This window comes from Tachypleus tridentatus, chromosome 1, assembly GCF_004210375.1.
Source record: "Tachypleus tridentatus isolate NWPU-2018 chromosome 1, ASM421037v1, whole genome shotgun sequence".
Taxonomy (NCBI): Eukaryota; Metazoa; Arthropoda; class Merostomata; order Xiphosura; family Limulidae; genus Tachypleus; species Tachypleus tridentatus.
In genome coordinates, this window is record NC_134825.1 from 68,964,123 (window position 1) to 68,983,084 (window position 18,962).

The window sequence follows — 18,962 nt, forward strand, 5'->3', positions numbered from 1 at the left end:
ATCATCTATAAATGTAGAGAAAAGCCCGCCTAAAAGTGAGAAATGACTCAAAGGAAAACAGGGTAGACTGAAAAATAAATTGAGGTATTATAAACTTATCATAGGTTGCCAGTCTCCAGCTTTTTGTATTTTCTTATGAGTATAACAAACAGCTTGGAAGAAAATCCTAAAAAAGAAGATGAAATTGTGCAATATGCTCTTCAGACTAGCTGGTGGTAAGACCCCAAGTAATGGGAAAGGAAAAGGATACCTGAGACAAAGATAATGTACTATATTGAATGCTTTAATTTTGCTCAGCCAATACTTGGAAATAGCCATTGTTAATATTCAGATATTTTAAAGGTGGTTTCAAAGAGATGATTTTTTTATGGCTGCCATTCTGTTTCAACATAAACCCTACTACTATTAAGTACTACCATACGTATTGATAAAAGCATGGTGATAAGAAAAATAGCTATCCTTTGTACACAGGGAAACTGAGCCCATTCATCCTATATAGAAATTTATATTTCTCTCTTTATCTTTCAAGTTCTGATGTAATTAATAAAGAAGACAGAAGTTTATATCTTAATTTCTTAAAATATAAAGAAAAATATAATTTCAAAATCCTAATATGAAATGGCAATAAGAGTTGACAGAAAACCCTGGTAATTGTTGCATAATACAATAATATGGTTTCTTGAGTCAAGCTGTGGTTCTTCATTTGAGTCTAAAAAATATTAGAGAGAGACAAAAGTATCTTGTGAAGTTGTCTTTCACTAATGAAATATACTTTAAAGTAACAATACTTTTATATAAAATAATGCAAATACTCACTAGAATATAAGCCACATCAGATAAACTCTCAACAGGAAAGTCTGGAAAGCCAAGAGTCTTTGACTCTTCTGTCATCAAAGCATGAGCAACAGAAAGGATATAAGAAAGTCTGTAATAAATAAACAGAAACTAACACTTTTATCATATGATTTAGAATTTTTCTGCAAAGATAAACAGGAGCTCATCCACACATAGCCATAATAATTATTAACTAGCTATAAAGAATGTAGTTAGTCAGTAACACTCAAAACTAATTCTTGGGTTAATCTTGTCAAACTGAACAGGAGAAACTTGACTATCAATATTACTGGGCCTACATGTCTCCAAAATTGGGTGTGTTTTTCAGCAACAGAATGAGAATTATGAAGCCTCGGATTCACAGTTCAGCAATACGAACAACAAGACCACAATTAACCAGTTTTCTCTGAGATTATAAACTAATCCAACAATTTATCCCAAATACTCTGTATTTAGCTTCTGAAAACTAGCAAAAAAGTAACTGAAATATAACAAAGAATACATGATTAGTCACTTACTTTTCTCAGCAATCTTACAATGAAAGTTAGAATATAAGAAACACAAAACTAATCACTTACTTGTTATTTGTGAATAACAAACTTACCATGAAAAGTACTTAAAATATTACAAATAATACAAGACGAGTCACTCACTTGTCTACAGCAACCTTGTCATGTTGTTCTTTCAAAAGAGTGAATTGCTCCTGAATAAATAAAAATAAGAAGAATATTTTACAGATGTTTCCTGACCATATATATGTCCCATTAACCTGTTGAGTGCCAAGTATTTCAGCTGCTACAATACAACTCTAATGCTTCTACATTTTGTAACTTTTATTGATGCCATTTTGGATCAAAAGTGAAACAATTTGTAAGTAGATCAAATGCATGTATGGTGCTGACATCTAACGTTGAAGTTAGGTATTATTGAGAATAAATTAACTCGTCCGTGGCACTGTGTTACCAATCGGCTTGGACGAGTTATCTCATCTACGGCACTGAACAGGTTAAAAGAAATGGGAGAGATTTTGTTACTGAAAGAATTTAAGTTTCAAGACCTTTGTGAAATGTTAAACCTGATGATTCCCCATATTCTTCTTGCAAAGTAAGAACTAATGTTGTACAATTAAAAAAGAATAATGCAACAGACAGCCTAATATACATTTATTGTGTTTCTGCTTTACACACACACAAAAAAAAAGTAAAGCTGGAGATTTGATTTACAAATTATTAATCAGCAGTAGAAAGAAATAACACATTAATACAACAACCTTTATGTAATGTTCAAGCACTGTGATAAGTTAAAGAAAACAAAAGTATAATCATAATGGATAACGAAGGAACACAGTTTGCAACAATAAAAAGAAATACCATAAATAAGCTTCTGCGAAAACTGCTGAAATGTTTTATAATTACTCAATTACCTATATTTAACAGTTTTGTATGGCAACTTAAGAAATACATAATTCACTGAAACAAACAAATTACTGACACAAAAAATTGATTCTAATTCTGTACACATATATAAATACTCCACAGAATTATTCTATTACAGTTTGACGATTACTCCAAAACAAACAGTCCTGCCTGTGTATTAACCATTTATGGCCATAACACCATTGAGTTTTTAATAACAGTGTGTGTTGAAGTACACAATGCTGTCTAGTTATACATATGTATGCATATATATCTTTTCTCATTGATATCTAGTTTTCTATACTAGGTATTGGTTATTCAAAACCAGTACACAATTTAGCCAATTTCTTTACTGATTATTAGTGACCAGTAAAATTTGAATACATATAAATACATTCTGAGCACTTGTATCTAGTATGAAGTCCTATTTAACCATGTGATGTTCACTGAGGGTCATTACACACACATTGGTTGTTAATGCTCACTATACAATCCTATCTGTAAATCTATAATGCTATAACTTAAAATGGGGTAAACAATAATGCAACTGTTGGCCTAAATATCCCACGTCTGCCTTTCACTAGAGTTAGATGGTTTTATTTGCTTTTAGCCCTTACTTAACAAAATAACATTTATCATTGATGTTTCATCAAATTTAAAAAAGAGTAAAGAAGGTCAAAGTTTGCTTCAGTAAAAATTTCTTTTATGTAATAAATTACTATAGCAAATGGTCAACAGAATCTCACTTTTAACAGTTGGAAATGTACATCAAATTTTAACATAATGCTTGAAATTTAATGACTATATAAAAACTACATGGCTATATGAAAAGTACATGCTCCTATCAAGTTTGCAAATTACATGTAGAAAATTTATCACATATTAGGTGTCTAAGTGGAATACAATGTTAAATCTGTAATAACTAACTCAGAAGATATAAATATCAAAATTATTTATTTACTCCAAAAAACCAATAATTTATTGTTGAGTATAATATTTTAGTCAAAGTACAGACATACGAGTATAAGTTTACTCAGTGTAAGGCACATAATCAGCCATTGTCAAAAAATTCCAAGTGTCAGTTGCCTTTAAACTCTCAGTATGTATGAATAATACTGTGCAATATACCTTACAAAAAAAAAAGTCTTGAATTTTCACATATAAATATTATTTTTATATAAACTTGCAAGGAACAAAAATACCTGAAATGACAGCGGTTGAATATTTCTGACTTGAAACCGAGATCTTAATGGAGGGTCCAAAGGATTACCTCGATATGGGGGAACTGGCAAGCCCAAAGCTATTACTCTAAAGTTATCAGCAACTCGAACAAGGTTCCAAGAATGTAATTCATCTTTAGAATGTTCCTACAGAAACAATTATTCTTTTTGTTGACAAGAAATACATTTTAAAATAAAAACATGAAGTTAGAAATCAAAAACAAGTATAAATTCCATGAAGTAGGTATTATAAAAAAAAAAGATTATTTTCAAATATAATATCTGTCTGATTAAACATAATTTGAATGATATAAATTTTAAGTTTTCATATCTAAATAAAATAATAAAGAATAATAAAAACGTCTGCCTTACAATAACCTATTTCCCACATATTGATATGTCAAAGGAGAGTATTATTATGTAATAAATAATATATAAATATATAACACATAATAAATTAACTGGAAAATTTTATTTAAGATAAGTTTCTTAAACTTTACCAATAATGGCTTGGTCCCAGGAACTGACCATGGGATCATTTTTATTTTTACATAGTTCAATACTATAACTTTTAATACAGCATTTGGCCAACTATTAGTATGTATTACAAGCGTTTTGAACACAAAAAATCATTTTTTAAAATAAAGTATGTTTACTAAAGATTTGTCCATGTATTGACAGATGTACTTGATATTTATTGAAAATCTGTTTTGAATAGTCTGTGTGAAAAGATGCCTAGAGAAAATGTGTCATACATGTCACACTAGGAGAAATTCAGGATTTTTTTAAATACTGCCAAATAAAATTAATAACTTTAAACTTATATACTATTAAAATATGGATTACAAGCTAAACTTTTATGCTATACTAACTGATATAATATAAAAAGCAGATTAATAATTTTTTTTAATGTAAATCACTAAAACCTCATGACAAGTACAGTAAAAGATGCCCATCACCATAGGGTTAATATAGTACACTGTAAATCTATTTATATCTTTTCATTATCACAAGTGTGAACACAGAAATAAAAAACAGGTTTTAATACAAGTAGTTAACCTGAAACTGCATATGAAAAATTAGAGATCCTTACTCTTGTGTTTTTAAGTTCATTCCAAAAATCAGACAAAAGATCAATCCATTAGAGCAACATTTAAACAGTATCCTATGTTATATTAAAAACTTAAAATATTTTTACAATTAACTTATGTGACTTAAATTAACATTATAATGTACATTATGATTTGAAATTTCATGTTAGCAAAGTCAAAGCCCTTTATTTCAAAATAAATCTTTAAAAAAACTACTTAAGACTTGAAATCTACTGTCATGTGATCAGTGAGTTCTGAAAATTCCTACTTTGGCATTCTATATCTTCAATAATACAATGGCAGTTAAAGAAATGTACACCTAGATAAGATACTTATATAAATTCTTAACTCTTATATTTTAAAGTACTCTAAGTGAATTTATTTTAAACAAGTGATACATTTTTAACCCCTGACAAGTGCACACCCACTTTCAATGGGTTTATTTCAGCTTTATTATAGTTTACAGCTGTTACATATGCATATGTATAGTCATTAGAAAGAATGCATTTTACACCATAATCTAAGAATGATTTTTAAATTAATGTACAACTGTCATCACATGGTACTTGTATCATTAGCTGCTTGATCAGCTACAGCACTTACAGTTGTTTCTTAACTAAATATGTTACAGTTAGAAATAGAATTAAAATTCTATTCAGATTTTACTACTATATTTTAGTTAATTAGGCATTAGTTGTATTTTAAGTGAAAGGTTTAAACATTAAATATTCATCATATTCTGCATCAGTTCTCAAGGCTTATGATATTACACAGCACAGAAAACTTTTGCTAAAGAGTTGCACATGACTGCCAGAGATACATTAATATGCCTTGATGGCACCATTAATTAATGTTGAGATGAATAATAAGTGGCAAAAGACAAAAGAAGAAAAATAAAACATTTAAAATTAACTAAATGTGAAAAAGAAATGACCTGAAATTACAAATTTAACAAAAGGAAAATCTTCAAAGAAATTACACAAAACATTAAAAAGTATCTATATTTTTCTTCTATTTTATTGCACTGTACATGGATGATAAAGCTAGAGTTAGTGATATGGTAGAGAAAATGAAAAATAAATATAAACAGTTACCTTGAAAAAGTTTTGATATTCATTTAGAAAGTTCTAGAGATTAAGCAAATGAAATATAAAAAAGGTAAAAGGATGAAAAGTATTTGTACACTTAAAATAAAAATCAACTTCAACTATTTTGAGAGTGTGAGTGCAAATAACTACAACAGATGAGATTTTTATTAGAATGACATGATTAAAATAAAAGTTATTATTTGTATACCTTAACAAATTCTTACAAAGTTTTGTGAGGAAAACTCAGAGTTACCATATATTTTATGCATAAATGTCTTTCCTCAGTCTAAGTGATACAAACAGGTTAAACTGATTTCAGTATTTGCTATCTTGTTGACAATGATAGCCAGTGGTGATGCTGGTCAAGTCTGATTATGGAGTAAAAAGTAAATTTCAACTTATAAAAATTAATGTTAATCTATACTTGTAACACATTGTACACGAGTTTTTGTGCTTCTTTGAAAATATTACTGTTTATAGGTATGGGTAACAGATATTACAAAATGCTCATTCAACAAGATAAGATAAAAAATATGTTTAATGATTCTTCTAGTACAAAATTACATTTATATTATAAATTTATGTTTTCCTTCAAAACATTTTAAAACTTGTATTCAATTATGAGTGAAATAACAAAACAAAGTACCTGTAGAAGTTTATCGTAACGAACAGGATGGACGAGGAAACGTCCATCTTCCAGTTGCATCTCACGATTCTCCAAAAGGTTATTTAACACAGGAAGAACATTCCTCTCTGCTTTCTCTATCCCATCAAGCAGCAGCACTCTTCCTTCTATAGCAGCTTTTACAGCACTCTGAAACAGAAAATGTTCCATTTAAAAGTGAAGTAATTTATATAGCTTTCAAATAAATGTGAACATTTACATTGGTGAGTTTAAATATTTAAAAAATAAATTAAATTAACCTATATTTATGTATTTAACTAATTAATATTTACCTTCAGTGCTCATATTTTAGTTTTTACAAAGGCAAAGCATCTATTTAATCATCACTTTTAATCAAACTGCAGAATAATTATTTTTTGGCAACCTACTTGAAAATTTATAAATTAATAATGAGTTACTTTCAGGAACAATACCGGTTATTGGTAATTTCATAACTACTTTAGCAACAAGCAAAAGAAAGCAAAGTCAATATCTTAAAAAAAATAAATGTAATAATAGCAAAGAAAACTTTAAAATTATTTATAAGTAAAATTTAATGTGTAATTTTAATTTTTTTAACTACAGAAAGTCACAATTATACACTGTAAAATTACCAGTATGGGAAGCAACAGAATTTACCAGTAAGGTATTCTTGTTATCATGTGTTCTATTTGCAACAAAAAAACTCTGTATACTTTTCCACCGTGGACTGTAAATCATTGAATTAAAATAATGCAGACTTTTCTTGAGTAATTATTTAAAGCTTTTACACCTTGAAATAAATACATTTTACATCTTCACCTGATCAACGTAATGAGCACTGCTAGATGTAATCTCTCTTCTCTGTTTCAGATCAGTGTCTGTAGTGTCTCGGGACAAAGCCACATACTCTACTTCCTGCTTTGTCAATTCCTGACAATAAATCAGATAGAAATTACCATTATGAGATAATATAATATTAATAGTGAGAGCAGGTATACACTGTCATAATATTAGGAATTAAAATGAAAAGAAAATATATAACTAAAGAAGCACACAATTTAACTGCAAAGAAAAAGAAAATTATCATAAAGTAATGGTATTAAAGTTAAAAATTAATTAAATTTTTCAAAAATGTAACAAGTCAACAAAGGTTACTTGAATATAGAATATCAAGTCACACAGTCCAATTGAACTGCAGTGTCATATAACATTACAAGCACTTAAATTGAATTTAATCACAGGATAACACTAAAAAACATCTACTCTAACAAATAAATTAAGATCTTACCAGATACTGCAGAGCAAAAACCCTTCGTCTTGGACCAGGTGGGCCAAGTAAGAAGATGTCTTGTCCCAAAGAATCCTATATATTAAATTTATTTTATTCATTTAACATATTTGGTAGCATTGATCAACAGATTATTCAGCCTTTAAAATAATGATATCTGTAACATTACACAATGAAACAAACTAATTCTTTTAAGAACACTAAACTGAACTATGGTTAAATCTTGAAAATTAACATTTATAAAATAAAAGAATGAACAACTGAAAATAATATTCAATGTTTTCCACTGTTATGTTATTAGAATTTTCATACCTTTCTAAGTGCTGTCATGAAAACAAGAGTTAATGAAGTTTGCAATATCTTAGCTTAATGTTTTATTTTTTTGCAATAAGCATACAAGTTTCTGAAATTTTAATTACTTGTCATCAATTGAAAGTAAAGATTAATATTAAACATACAGTCTACCTTCTGAAGCATCCATCGTAAGTGTTCAAGAACAGATCTAGACAGCCTGGTAGGCACTATGTAAAAGTATACCATTTCAGTGTTATTCATAAGCAAAAGTATCTTTTTACAAATAAGTAAATATACAGGAACAATTTGAAGTACAACTTTAAGTTATATTTAAGATTAAATGGTCACTATCACTGGATGTAAATAAGAATAATTTGAAAATATCTAATCAGATGTTTAGAGCAAGGATCTTAAATATTTTGAAAAAAAATTACTGAAATAAAATTAAACTATAAATATATATACTGCCTTTTAATAAAACAAACATTGATATATTTTATTGTAAAGAGCAACACTTTTGTCAATGTATTGTAATAATATTTTTTCTATTATTACAAAATCATTGTAGTGTGACAATCAACATTTAATAATGGTAAAATATACTGGTTGAGTTTGATAACTTAGTTTAACATGGGTATTAATACGTATTCAGAGTTGTGGGAGAAAAGTCACTAAATTTTCCCAACACAGGATGTTTTTTCAGCTGTCTTAGATACAGTTCTTGTCACCAAGTTAAAGCTAGTGTTTGCAAAATCATTATTTATTATTTCATACAAAATAAAGCATATATTTTCAGTTTTCAAACTTCTAACAAATGCATTTCTTCTAACACATAAGAATAAGAATTATTATAATTACAAAATAAGACTGATTGCCTAGTGGTTAAAATTTGCTACAATGCACAATTCAAATTACACCAAAGTTTTAATAATATATGAAATAAAAAATAAATATACAAACATATGATTAACAAGAAGGCACTCAGTTCTAAATGAATTAAAATAAAAGAGTGGTTAACTTATGATATGAGTTGCTGTTAATAGAAATAGTTTGTTTGTTTTTGGAATTTCGCACAAAGCTACTCGAGGGCTATCTGTGCTAGCCGTCCCTAATTTAGCAGTGTAAGACTAGAGGAAAGGCAGCTAGTCATCACCACCCACCGCCAACTCTTGGGCTACTCTTTTACCAACGAATAGTGGGATTGACCATCACATTATACGTGCCCCACGGCTGGGAGGGCGAGCATGTTTAGCGCGACGCGGGCGCGAACCCGCAACCCTCAGGTTACGAGTCGCACGCCTTACGCGCTTGGCCATGCCAGGCCTTATAGAAATAGACACAAGCACTTTATAGGAGTTCAATTTTAATAGAGAAATCCATGATTCCAAAGGCAAATTCAAGTTTTTAAATTAACGAAGAGTGGGTTTTCAAGAACAACCTTGAGGGACCAAATGGTCACTTGTTCCCCCTACACTACATTAACATGAAAGAAAAAGCTACTTAAATGAATACTACATTTCAACAACTTTATATAGTAAAGAACACTAATATGGTACAAAAGGTTAAGTAATACAGTTTTTTCTAGTTATAAATCTACATAACTGGTTGACTATAAAAGATTTAAACAACTGATATTAACTTGTAATACAACAACAAAAAAAGAGTATTTTTGAAACAAAAAAGTACTGATTATTGAAAAAAGTGACAGAGTATTAAAGTCTGGAACTGGAACAAAGAAGTCCTTTATGACCAGTCTACAGAGAAGCATTAGTTCTTGTGTATATTTCAATAAAAACACCTCCTCAGTTTTATGCCATATTTTATTAATTTCAAATATATTTGAGATTGTAATAGAGTAACAACTTCAGGCATCTAATTCTCTTATAAAGTAAAAAATATGTACTAATTTTTAAATTCACTGAACGAATGATGTATACTTTAATGTACAACAATCTGTTCTCAGTGGGTACCAGAATCTTATGAAACGGAGTTTTAAACTGCATCAGCTCTCATCAGCCTAACTAGGTTGATGATAGGAAATGTCATCATCCCAAGAGCATTACATACTTGTAGATGTCAAAATGTTCATGAAACTTCGTTTTAAAGAAACACAACTTATTTTTTTCAAAATTTAAGTCTCAAACACACTGATAAAACAGAAAGGAGCATTTATTACATATATTGTAGTATTTCAGTAAATACTAGGCTTAACTTCATTAGTAATCTTTTTGTCAATTACTAGTAGTTTGTAGCATGTACTTGTAAAAATGAGTTTATATTCTATTATCATTAAGTCAAACCTTAAAGAGATCTTCAGTTAGTTTTACATCAAATCTAATAGTTCTTACTCTGCCTAGAATGCCCTGTAGGAAGACAGAAATAAAAACCTTTTCCAATGTTTAAATAAAACTTCATCTACTGAAATAACATTACACTGCACATATATACTCATTAAAACATTTCTATCAGTTAGCATTGGGAATATTATAAAAGAATGTTTCTATAATATCTATGTTTCTTACATCCATGTTCATATTATTTTATAACTTACAATAGCCAACTGGAACCAGTTCAGGATGTTTAGGTGGTCGAACAACATGGGATGAATTTCCAATTCTAACTGTTACCTTACCTACACAACACAAGAAATTTAGACAAATGCAATAAACCATAGAAAAATTAACATTTTAAACACTAAATAATTTGTTTAAAATAATAATGTTAGAAGCAATTGCAGCCATAAGAAAAAGAACACTGACAACTTCACCAGCTATATAAAAGATTAAAAAGATGGAGTTTGGATAAAACTGCATAGTAACTACAACCAGTATACATGTAATATGCAAAACAAAAATAATGTTTATTATTTATCAAATTTATCTACTGATTTCAAGAACTAAAACAAATAAAATCTTTATGTAATATGTCTTAAGAGTAAACTTTAATAATTTTGAACTTTACTTATTTCTTTTGTCTTTTACAGCTATATGAGATTGAAGCATTTGAGGCATTTTATAGAAATTACAAATGCTTCTGTGACAATAAAAAAAAAAATCATTCATATTAATGTGTAATACACATACATGCCATGCAGAGATGAGATGTGCACATTATCATACAACAATTAGAAATTTTATGAGGATAGATATCCAAATACGAAAATGAAAAGATAAATACTGAATTCACTAAGATGCAATCCAAGTTACAACATTCAAAATTGAAACCAGCAATCTGACAAAAAATAGATGCAATTATAGCATGAAAAGCTCCAGAATGTGTATGTTATCTTCATTAATTTGCAAACTAAGCCAAATAACAAATCCATGGAAGAATTCTGAAAGGAAATTTTGTGGATACATGAAAACAGGCTGCTGCCTAACAACTGTTGACCATCACCAATTATCTTTCAGTCCTTGTTTTTGTCTGGTGTTTCAGCAGAATCAAACTAACTGGACAGAGTTTACTTGCAAACTAAGCCTGTAGTGCTAGTTGAAAGATAACAAGAATACACAAAATTGAATATTTAGTCTCATGTTTTCAGCTCAAAAATCAATTCTCCACTGAAGAAGCCAAAAAACTAGTTAAACTGCTGTAATCTTGAGTCCTGACCAAGGCTGCATTACAAAACTTGACAAATCTTCATGGTACAAACTCTTTCAACTTTTCTCTCTAGTCTAACAGTGAAGTTAGGAAATGATTTATACAGCTTACAAATAATAAGATGATGCCAAATGAGAACTCACTTATAGACTTAGTTGGTTTATTGAGCTTTGTTAAAGGATATCTCAAGGAAAGTATAAATAAGATTACAAAAGTTAAAGTACATCTGAATATATGTTGCATGATATTTTAATTAATAATTTGTTCAGTGTAATTTCAGATTTGATGAGTATTATTGAAAGTCTACTCAATGAATAATTACTAGTTCAAAGAGAAGAACTTAGTGTCTTTAATGAGGAACTGTTCTTAGACAGTTTTGAGACTATGAATGTTGATGAGAATTTGTATCGTATGTGTTGTGAATCTTTGCCTCTAAAATAATTTTTTCTTTCTTCTAACTGTAAACCTTCCTGAGTTGATGACTTTTGCACTCCATTCATGACTGGATACCTGGATTTAAATAAATTCATTTGTAACTTGTGTTTAAGTAAAACACCAAATGACTAGCATATGTGGCCTCCCATTCATTACATGAAATATGAAATATACCTCAAAATTTATTATGTTACTACTTATATTTTCATCCTACAAAACTTGAAGTTGTTGAATATTTTAGGTTATAGTTTGTAAGCAAAATTTTATTAGCTGAACAGTTATTTTGGTTGCTCTTGGATATAATGTTAAATTTAATTTCAATAAAAAGAGCTTACCAGTATCATTTTTTTTAGAGAATGTTCTACAGAATGTTCTTTGTCTTATTGTCCTCAGAAAATACTTAAACAAATATGGTTTTAAGTACTGAAAATCCATACTTGAACATTTGATGGTGCTACACCTGCAAACAAGACAAGTATAGTAAAAAAATATATTGTAATTTTTCTAGAACTATTAAATGAAATTGCAGTAACAAATCAATAGTAAATAATAATTTTAAGTCTAATAACAGATATGTAAAATTTAAAAATTATTTCTTTGTTTTAATAGGATCATTAATTATTTAGTTACTCAAGAAGCATAAGTAACAATGTTGATTCACTCAAGAATTATAAATCTGTTAAAGTTATACAGGTCAAATACATGTATGTATATCAAAGGTCACATTAACTAATATGGTGGTTAGCTTTTCAATTACTGTAATTTAAAATATGTTGCTATAAAAATAATGGTAAGTACATCTTAACATTATTTTTGTTTTGAAGAGATCTTTAAACCTTCTTTGTAACACAATGAATGTTTAATACAGTGTTTTGTAAAGCAATGGTAGAATAATTGTAACCTGAAGAGGTGTTACTTCTGAAATACATGTATTCAAAAATGTAATGTTAAAGTGATTATGTACTGTCACATGAAGAAAGAATGCTTAAAGCATACATCTGTAAAGTTTTTCCTGAGACCTTGAGATTTACAAAGCATGCTTATGAATACATTAACATATTGAAAATGTCTACAGTATACATGGTTTGGTTCTTCAAAAATCTATGTTTAAAAAATACTGCATTGTTAACACAATGAAATTAATGCCCACTGCACACTGCATTAATATAATTTGCCTAGACTGATATTAGATATGAACTTAAAAGACTGAAGCAACTACAAATGAACTATTTGATATTTATGAAATAATAAAGTTGTTTATCTGCAAGAAAAATTAATCTATCATTCCACTTTTATCCCAGTGTAATAATATGAAGTAATTTCTCTAAACTTTTATCAATGAATATTTCACATTATAAAATAAGTTTCTAGTTTTGGATTTTGTTATACTTTTAATTTTCCTTGTATTAGTAGCTATATCTAGCCTAACTGAAGAATTACTTCAACTGGAAAACAACTGTTACATGAGCAATAATTTGTCATGTTTGGTAAAACTAAACATTAGTAATATTTGAAACAGTCTTCCATAATGTGTTCAGAATATGGAATATATATAACATTCATTATTTAAAATTTTATTACACTATTCTGCAATTTTTCAAAAATGCCAATATAATATTATGATCAAGCTCAAGTCACTAATAACACTTTGTAACAAAATTTTTACTTTTTCTTGTTCCTGGGCAGAAAGTGTAACTTCCCAACTGCTTATGCCTAAATTAAATGGAAAAGATCTATTTTTCTCTTCAAACTTCACTTTTGTGACTTGGGTAATTAAATTTTCAAATTTACCCATTTTCCAGAACATTCCAAGTAGATTCAGTGCTGAGTAGCTGACAGAAAATTTGTCGAACTTACAAAAACTTTCTAGAATTTTCAAGAATGTTGTAGAACTTACAAGAATTTTCAAGAATCTTTTAAAATTTTCTAGAACTTTCCATAGCAATATGTATACAGGGGCTCACCACTCACCACTTCAGTTTAGTTCTAGCTGCCTAAGTGAACACATTTTATCAGTTAGGCATTAAGATGCTACAAGCATTCTCCAGATGCATTCTGCAATGTATGTGGCCAATTTATCAAAACAAGAGCAAAAAAGTATTCTGTGACAGCATCTGCTAAAACGTGTGAAGCCTACAAAGCATATTTTGGCATGCCTGTCGGGGATCAAGACAATCCCTGGGCACCTCATGTTACCTGTGAGCACTGCAAAAATCTCTATAAGGTAAGACAGACAATTTTTGCTTGCTTGAGTAGTAAGAATTTATATTATATAAATTTTAGACCTTTTAAAATTTAAATATCTTTTTTTTTAAATTTCCAATAGTATAAAAAATATCACATATAAAATATTTTGCATGAACCTCTTACACATTAGTTGTGGATGAAATAAATTTATTCTCCATAATAACAATTTTATTTTGCTCTTTTGCAGGATGGTACAGAGGGGAAAAGAAAGCCATTCCACAAATTTGGCATGAAATCACTGACCACTCAAGCAATTGCTACTTCTGCATGGTGGACCCTTCCAAACGTCGAGCTGACAAGAATGGATCTGCTATCATGTATCCGGACCTTCAATCATCCATCGCCCGAGTGCCACACTGCCCTGAGCTTCCTGTACCCACTCCGCTGGAGAGAAAGCAACCATCCTCAGAAGAGAGCAGTAAATCAGAAGAGGAGGTAGATGTTGAAGACCCAGATTACAATTTCAGAGGTGCAGCTTGTAAAAGAAACCCATACTACCCCAACCAAAGAGACCTCAATGACTTGATTAGAGATCTTGATCTAACAAAATCAAATGTTGAGCTTTTGACATCCAGGCTCAAGGAGTGGGATTTGTTAGATGCAAGTTGCAAGTCAGAGAAAGCATCACCAACATTTTTCAAGCTTCTTCACTTGTCAAGATGGGCTATGTATACAGTCTGTATGAGGCAACTGGAATTGCCTGTAACCCAAACAAGTGGCACCTCTTCATTGATAGCTCATCCAGAAGCCTCAAAGCTGTGCTGCTCCATAATGGAAATAAGTATCTGTCTCTTCCCTTGGCTCATTTAGTGCACCTCAAAGAGCAAGGTGATCATTTTCACCAAGATAAACTGGACTTTCAACACTGCTACCAAGGAGCATATAATGAAAACATGATAGGAGACTATATTTGGGGTCTGATATATGAACGTGATTTACATTACAGTCATAAATCTCAAAAAACTACTAAAAATTTTTGTATAACTTTAGTACACATGTAAATCTTGATTAATATGTTGTTTTATTCAGACCTTATGTAAATGAAAAGGTGCAAATTTGCCCATTTTTACATATAAAATGGGTTAATTTCTAAATTTCATTACCCAGGTCACAAAAGCAAATTTTGAAGGGAATAATGGCCAATTTCTGAACTTTTATAACACAAGCAATTCAGAAATAACACATATTATCCAGGAACAAAATTTGTGTTACAAAATGTAATGTAAATGCTAATGTTAAAATATTTAACTCATAAAATGATAATACAGGCATAGACTCTTAGAGATAACATATTGGTGGATAAAATATCAACAACTGGAAAAAAATCATTTCCCCAAATAAACATTTAAGATGGAAGAAAAACTTTTGAGGAATGCTACAGTAAGGTTAATATCTGATGATTACAGAATGGTTGGGTTATTAAATTTTACTTTTCTTCAGTTTTTACTAATAAAGATTTATGTAAAATTCTTCACTTTTTACAGTAACTGGATGGAAACAAGATTGTACATGATGACCACATTAATTACAGGCTTGTTAAGAAAAAATTGTGAGGTTTAAGGAATGATGAAGTTCCTGGGCCAGATGATATTTACCCAAAGGTTTTAAAAGATGTTAATGAATAAATATGCAAATCACTTGCCATTATTTTTTCCAGACTTTGAATAATTGACAGATGCGAGAAGATTAGAAGTTTACTAATATTACTCCTCTTTTCAAAAGAGGTGAAAAAATATTGTCCTAGCAACTATAGGTCTATTAGTCTTGCATGAGTAATAGGAAAAGTCTACAAGTCTTATAAAAGATGCTTTGCAAAATTATTTAACAAAGTTTAAATTTTTGTTGAATTGTCAGCATTGTTTCACCAGAGAAAAACCTTGCCTTACTAAGTTTCTGACATCCTTTCAAGAGGTTACTGTTTGTAAGTCATATAGATGAGAGAATGAGTGAGAATTCAGTGTATTTGGATTTTCAGAAAGCATTTCAAAAGGTGTCACATAAAAGCTTGTTAAAAAGTTCTCTACAAGTGTAAAAGATAGTTTGACTCATTGAATAGAGAACTGGCAATGTGGAAGTAAGAAGAAGGCTGTTACAAATGGAATTTAGCCAAAGTAGAATAATTTCATAAGTACCTCAGAGTTCAGTGTTAAGACCTTTGCCCTTTTTATTTACATCAGTGACATAGGTGAAGAAATGATCAATAGATTATTTAAATTTGGTAATTAAATTCAATTTTGGGTGTTGCTAGCTATGAGGATGTTACTGCCTTACAAATAGATTTTGATTATTTGATGAATTGGGTGAGTACATTAAAAAAAGTTTGTTATAATAAATTCAGTTTAATGTATATGGAATATCACCATCTGAATTATAAAATAAATTATAAAATACAATTTTAATGAAAATAACATAACAGTATTATGGTAAAAAAAGATCTTTGTGTTCTAGTTGATCAGTCTAACAAGCCATCCAAGCAATTTCCCACTGCTAGTGTCAGGGCAAATAAAATTTTATATTGTATATACAGAACATACTGGATATAGGTCTAAAGGGGATATAATGTCATTGTGTAGGTCATTTTTGGAGTAACGTGTTCAGTCTTTGGCACCTTAACTTAGCAAGGACACTGAATTGTTGGGTAGAATTCAGAAAAGGGCTACTACAATGATACCTGGAATGGAAAGGCTGTTATATGAAGAGAGATTAAGATCTCTAATTGAGATGTTTAAGATTAAGGGAATTGATAGTACTAATGCATCTTTTTTTTCACATTTAATGGTGAGAATGGTAAGACTAGGAAACAAAAGAGGCTTTATTTTCCTAAAACGATGACTGGCCGGCCTTTTGACAGATTGCATTCAAATGCTGTGGATACAGTTAATTTACGGTATTTTCGGGGAAAGCTTAATAATTATTTGAATGATAAAGGTTGACTTTGGGTTTCTAGTGTTTGATTTAATTTCATGGATGCGACGATCTAAGTGGGCCAGAAGGGCTCTTTTTGTCCTTTAATGTTAACTACAAAGAGGAAAAAAAAAAAAGTTTCAATTTTAAACCCTATGAAGGTTCGGGCTGAGACATTTCTCAATTATGTTCTTAGTTCTTACTAAGTTCGATGTAGCTGATTGCAAACCAAAAATTTAATATGTAACTTAATTAAACATACTATTAACCATTTGTATTTCACTTAACCTGTTACTATTGCCAGTGTTGGTGATTGTGTTAAAGGTCTTAATTGCACCATAACGATTATATTTTATATTATAGTAACCTTTCTATAACAGCAGATGTATGAAAAACGAGAACAACAAAAAAGGCTTTCGTATTGTGGTACTATTACCTGATTCTTCAAAATATATGCAAAACCTAAGATTTGAAAAATAAGAATTGTTTGCATCACAAAAATTGGTACTTTGAGCTTATCCAGTACTGAGATGGAAACTTAACTCTCCAGTTTACTCCAACATGTGCATACGTACTCACATGGTTCGTTATGTAAACACTTTACCAAATCCCTCTTCGGACCAAAAGTTCAAAACTTGAATAAACAATTTAAATTAATTTGGCTTGTTTAAATCTATGATAGGGACACTTTTTTCCAGATATTTTAATTCGGAAAAATATTTTGTCTTGTTCTCCTCCAGATGATATTAAAAAAAATAATTTTTCTTTAAACGCGCCATTTAAAATAAATACACCTCATACGCTTTGTTGCTGTAACAGTGGAAATCTGTAAAATACATTGAAAACAAAACAGAAGAAATAGAACACTAAAAATTATTTTATACAATAATGTGTGTGTTTTATCTTATAGCAAAGCCACATCAGGCTATCTACTTAGCCCACCGAGGGGAATCGAATCCCTGGTTTTAGCGTTGTAATTCCGGAGACATACTGCTGTACTAGCGGGGAGCTTATAGAATAATATCAAAAACATTTCACGTGAAACGTAAATAAAAGGTAAATAAAGTTGAAGAACGTTTGTTTTTCCAGAAAATATAAACTGTAAATGTGTGTAATACCCGGTATAGCCAGGTGGTTAAAGCACTCGACTCGTATTTTGAGGGACACGGGTTCGAATCCTGGTTACATCAAAGATGCTCGCCCTTTCAACCGTTGGGGCATTATAATGTAACAGTCAATCCAACTATTCGTTGGTAAAATAGTAGCCCAAGATCTGGCGGTGGGTGGCGATGACCAGCTGCTTTCCCTCTCGCCTTACACTGCTAAATTAGGGACGGCTAGCGCAGATAACCCTTGTGTAACTTTGTGCGAAATTAAAACAACAACAACAAATGTATGTATTATTATTACCACCCTCCCCCTCCAAAAGCTTAGTGGTGAGTCTGAGGACTTATAACGCTAATTACCGAGTTTCCGATATCTGTGGTGGGCACAACACAATTAGCCCAAAATGTAAATTTATGCTTAACTGCAACAAACACAGATATTTTTATTTAAAAATTTAGGTTAAACAACGATTGTAGTTTTACGTCACAGTTTTGTAACGCAACCATAACCTAATAATTATAAAACTGTACCACTCTATATGAACCCTCGAAAGACCTCCTGAGAAAGTCTGGGCCCTGGCACCACGTCTCCACCCCTAGGTGCCTTCCAACAGCCAAAGTTTTAGTACATTTGTTTCTTTTTCAAAGTTTATTTCTCGTATCTAGATGTAAACGTATCTTCAATTATCGTCAGACGCAATAAAAAGCATCATTTTCTGTCCCGTCTAAGTTACTATTTAAGTGTGTATGTGCGTCTTTACATCGTTTTTTCTCTCCTTCTTCCTTCCTTTCCG

The 18,962-nt window shown here is 30.2% G+C and overlaps 1 protein-coding gene across 1 annotated transcript in view; it reads right to left on the minus strand.

The window, feature by feature from the left end:
• The window catches only part of c12.2 (von Willebrand factor A domain-containing protein c12.2), a 100,056-nt gene extending 82,391 nt beyond the window's left edge, over nucleotides 1-17,665 (minus strand). Inside the window, exons 1-10 of the mRNA XM_076502771.1 lie at nucleotides 17,499-17,665; nucleotides 12,247-12,371; nucleotides 10,428-10,508; nucleotides 8,048-8,103; nucleotides 7,583-7,657; nucleotides 7,114-7,224; nucleotides 6,295-6,462; nucleotides 3,452-3,616; nucleotides 1,488-1,537; nucleotides 817-925 (exon numbers count right to left, since the gene is read on the minus strand). Coding sequence (XP_076358886.1) covers nucleotides 817-925; nucleotides 1,488-1,537; nucleotides 3,452-3,616; nucleotides 6,295-6,462; nucleotides 7,114-7,224; nucleotides 7,583-7,657; nucleotides 8,048-8,103; nucleotides 10,428-10,508; nucleotides 12,247-12,346 — 915 coding nt within the window. The 5' untranslated portion in view covers nucleotides 12,347-12,371; nucleotides 17,499-17,665. The remainder of the gene's footprint in view (nucleotides 1-816; nucleotides 926-1,487; nucleotides 1,538-3,451; nucleotides 3,617-6,294; nucleotides 6,463-7,113; nucleotides 7,225-7,582; nucleotides 7,658-8,047; nucleotides 8,104-10,427; nucleotides 10,509-12,246; nucleotides 12,372-17,498) is intronic.
• Between the last annotated feature and the right edge of the window lie 1,297 nt (nucleotides 17,666-18,962).